Source organism: Dreissena polymorpha, chromosome 8, assembly GCF_020536995.1.
Source record: "Dreissena polymorpha isolate Duluth1 chromosome 8, UMN_Dpol_1.0, whole genome shotgun sequence".
Taxonomy (NCBI): domain Eukaryota; kingdom Metazoa; phylum Mollusca; class Bivalvia; order Myida; family Dreissenidae; genus Dreissena; species Dreissena polymorpha.
Genome location: NC_068362.1, coordinates 56635639 through 56640234, shown reverse-complemented (window position 1 = coordinate 56640234; position 4596 = coordinate 56635639). Strand labels below are relative to the sequence as shown.

Sequence of the window (4596 nt, the reverse complement as noted above, 5' to 3'; positions counted from 1 at the left end):
AAAAATTAAAGTAAATTTTAGATTAATTATTCCGACTTTTTTGTTATGATCGTTAAGAAGACATCAACATTTTGTTAATGGCATATTTTTTTACATGTACACTGTATTTGGCAGTAAAAGAGCGTGGATCCGTTTACATTTACATCAGTTTAGTCACTAAACTTCTTTCCAAGCACACTCAATCTAGCCCCAGGCCTTCAGCGCCTACAGAGCTTTGATTACCATGTGTGTTTTTATCGGTACGTTTCTGTATATATTTAAATGAATGTACACACATAATATTTTTATAATTAATATAAATGTTTTGGGGCTGAGAGGGAGTGGTTTCTGCGTCAATCATTGCAAAAGCATGCATCAAACTCGAATACTGTTTTATAATTATTGTATATCTCTCTTTGACAAATCATTCTACATAAACGAAAATTTAAAAAATGATATAGCTTGGTCAGACATTTTGCTGAATACATCTTTGGCAGTTTTGTTATGCATGGACATTGCTTATGTAACTTATGTTCGTATGGACTTAATTGAAATTTGCAAATATTAGCTAATTGCTTACATTAACATGGACTTAGATTCGCAGTATATTTATATGACCAGTGTACATGGGATTGAACATGATGAATACTGTGTATTTTTCACTTTATGTTCTGTATTTTATGTGAGATAAGCTTGTATAGTCTAATGAAGTTTTCATCTTCTCTCTTCTATTACTATTTGTATGTCTGTGCTTTTAATAGTCAGTAGTTAAAGAAAAATAATGTCTACCAATTTCTTGGTTAAAACAGTTACTGGCAGACTGTTCTAGTTTTATGCTGTATGAACATAGCAATTTTCATGTTGCTTCTAAGGGTTAAACATTTAGGGATGGTACGCATTTGGATGAGATTCCAAAAACGCTTGGTGTCTATGAACTGTTCTAACAATACCACCTAAATAGCTATTCTCGTTTGATAGATCATGATGAAATATTGAGTTTAACATCGAAGACACTCAATTAAAAAATGTAAAAAAAAGTATGTTCTACTTAATTGCATATTTGATGTTGCACTGCAATTGTCCGCCGTATTAGACACCAAATTGCGATTTGCATAGGCATACATTTTTCATGCTGTAGACATTCTTAACATACATAAATCATTTTAAACACCAGCAGAAATCCGCGATTGTTGAAACAGGTTAGTGTTGTATAACAGTCAGTGACGTGGGATCTTTTAACGGCACAGACACACCCTTATCCAATTAAAAAATAAAATAACACATGATCAGATAATAATTTGACCAAGTTCGATAATCTTTGTCCTTCATTTAACTTTCTTTTTCTATGCCATCCCCTTGTGTTAAGTTTTAGATAACATCAACGCTATTTTGTGCAAACTGTTTCGTATATTGCTGTATTGACAATCGGAAGTCTACACGCTCACGATAATGTGCCAACAAGTGTAGTATTTGACATTTTCTTGCCCTTTTAGATAAGACATTGGAACTACCAGCAAATGGAACATAATACATATATTGCCATTGTTATCTTCAAGAATGGCATTGATGTCTGAGATTGTCGTCAGGGGAACAATTACAGAACATTATGCTACAATTAATTACGTTGTTTGCTTTTGGTCTGATATTGGCCTCCGCTGAAGCCAATCAATCTCGATTTGTGAATGAATTAGACCTTCCAGAAATCGCACAACGACTGGATGCTCTGACGAATAGATTCAATGATCTTGAAGCCAAATGCAGTAAGTTTTCGTTTTTATTTTGTCAACTCTTGTTTACGTTAGAGGCAACTTGCTTCGTCCAATCTTTGTAAAACCAGATGAGAACGTTTGTCCCAAATATATATCGGCCGTGTTTGAAACCGGGTCAAAAACTAGGTCACTACTTCAAATTAAAACACAAACAATCTAGAGACCACATTTATTGCCAAATTTCATCAAAGTTGGTCATTTGTCTCAAAAATATCTTTGCCAAGTTTGGAGGTGGGGTCAAACTTGGGTCACTCTCAAAATAGAGAACAAGCTTGTGAACACTCAGGAAGCCTCATGATTGCCAAATTCTTCAAGAATCTTGGCTAGAACATTGTCCCAATTATATATTTAGCCTTATTTGAAAAGCGGTTAGTGCGAAACACTACTAGGTTTCTAGGTCAAATTAAAAACATAATCTGAACACATTCAAAGTTTAATTTGTTTGCAATCCTCTCGAAACTTTCTCTGATTTTTGTTCTGAGGATTTCTCTGACGAGTTAAATATGTTTCCTGTCCATTGAAAAACTAAGCTTCTTTGATGCCGGGTAGGTTCGGACTGAGTTCAACATTATTGTGGTTAGCTTTAAAAATGGCTAACGCTTGGTGCATTTTCCCAATATATCTCTTGTGAAACATTCGAACACTGTCTGCTAAAACTGTTTAGTTCCTTGGGATTGTAGGTCTTCGGCGTTTTACCTTGTGCGTTTTATGTTAATTAAGTGTTGCCGTATATATATATTTTATAATAGTTTCTGATATTTACTTTGTAGACCACCCTCCAGTTGCCTTCAAAGCTAGTCTGACCCGTGCTGTCAGTCCCGGACCAAATCAGCGCATCATTTTTGATGACGTGAAGCTGAACCTTGGAAATGCCTACAATCAACATCTGGGTGGATTCGTCGCACCGTTGAACGGTACCTACTTGTTTTCCGTGTACGTATGCTCGGCCGGTGGTCATTACATCGCACTAGATCTACTAAGGAACAGTGAAATAATTGGTAAAGTACAGGCGGGTGATGCAACTTATACGGCTTGCTCCTCCGAAACAACCGTCGCCAAACTGAACGCTGGGGACGCAGTGTTTGTGCAGCACCATGGGGGCAGTGGTGACCTGGTCCATGTGCAAGCAGATATCCTCAACAGTTTTACTGGGTCACTCTTACAAGTAGTTTAATAGCACCGTTTGTGGAATGCTTGCGATTGTAATAAACAAAGACAAAATTGTCCAGGGTTTATTCGTATATCGTCGCAAAACGCATGGCTTCATTTTAATTAAAGATACGCTTAGTTACCGAGCTAAATTCAGAATGATAGCAGTTTTTTTAATTCTTTCAACAAGGCTACTTGTTGGTGTTGCTGTCCCAAATATATTGAACATTTTGCCACTTAACATTGAATTTTAACATTTTAAGTCGTAAACGCATATCCACTAAAACTCAAATGCTAACTTCGATAATACAATCTTTAAAACCAACAAATCTTTTAACGTTTTGCACACATAATGAAATACATACTCCAAAATAACAATAGCGATTATAAAAACTAATAGTTATTAGTGTTAGCACCAAGATGTGGGTGTTTCAAATTATGCCCCGATTGGGTGTTGATTCGCCACGATAAGTTTTTCCGAAGTAGAATGATCTTTTACGATGTTATACGTTACCATATGTTTATGCAGAATCAATCTGCTTCGTGAAGATACAACACGAGTATGGTTGTAAAATATTGACCATATATAATCGATTGTATTCAGGACGAGAGCCACGAATGGACCCTAAAATTATAAATACATTCCGATTTACATTCGACTAATTAATGGAAGTACGCATAAGTACTAATTGATAAGTTTTGCCGAAATTAATTACGATACAATGATCACGACTAGCAGTTGACCGCATTTGAAAGTGTTAATCGTAGACTGAACTCAACGATTTTAATCGAAGTCGATAACCTGTCGGGTTGTGTATATATAATTCGGCTTTTTGCTTTTTTGCGCGCATACTATCAATTAATTTATGAATGATATCGCAACTGCAACTATCGAAACACAACTTAATAAACTTAATTAAGATCGACCTTACCTTAATGACATCGTTAATCCAATGGTTATAACAATAAGTTGATAAGTTTGATCCGATGTTTATAACAAAAGCGTTGAAACGATATGCACCTGTCGTCCACTTCTATTCTTCCATGTTTTTATCGAAACTTAGTTTAAACCACACTATTTTATTGTATTCCTATCGAAATGTACATTTATGCATGATAAACACACACTCCGAAAAACGTTCTGCATTCTTTCGTTTTAAACAAATAGTTTAATGTTAAAAAACACCACGTCCGACATGTCCTTAAATTCCAGAGAGTTTAAATAAAACTATTGTGTTTCGTCACAGAAATGACGTCACACGATGTACTACGTAATATATTTCGTAATATGGGGGTTTCCTATTTTCGGTGCGCGTAATGTGACGTCCTTTAATGGGTCTCGTGGCCTGTGCTATTTCGCATCACACTCGAGGCCCCGCCTCTCGTGTGATACGTCATCACACAAGCCACTCGACTGATTACAAACTCTTGGAACATTTGACTAGCGTAATATTCCGTATGTATTAAAACACATTTCTGTAATATTATGTATTTTAATAAATGTTTATGATATAAATATTTAAAATCTCGGCATCGTATATAACGTCCATATTTTCCGAAAAACATATTCTTGGTCGTACCTGAAATAAAAAATTAGACAGATTGAAAAAAAGCTTAATGTGATATTACGACTCGTTCAATTCACCGCGATTTTTCATCAACCTTTCTTATCGAGACTACACATATTCTACATACATGT

General features: G+C 35.4%; 1 protein-coding gene across 1 annotated transcript; it reads left to right on the top strand.

Annotated features, from left to right (window-relative positions):
* The first annotated feature begins 1515 nt into the window (after positions 1-1515).
* Positions 1516-2971, top strand: LOC127841779 (complement C1q-like protein 4). Its single transcript, XM_052370851.1, has 2 exons — positions 1516-1739; positions 2519-2971. Exons 1-2 carry the CDS (start codon positions 1586-1588, stop codon positions 2920-2922), a joined length of 558 nt encoding a protein of 185 aa, XP_052226811.1. The 5' UTR covers positions 1516-1585; the 3' UTR covers positions 2923-2971.
* Positions 2972-4596: the final 1625 nt, after the last annotated feature.

Excerpts from the sequence above, each read along its gene's own strand:
- LOC127841779 (XM_052370851.1), top strand. The coding sequence starts at position 1,586 with ATGCTACAATTAATTACGTTGTTTGCTTTTGGTCTGATATTGGCCTCC. Across the intron at positions 1,740-2,518 it reads TGATCTTGAAGCCAAATGCA|ACCACCCTCCAGTTGCCTTC; the intron begins GTAAGTTTTCGT and ends TTTACTTTGTAG.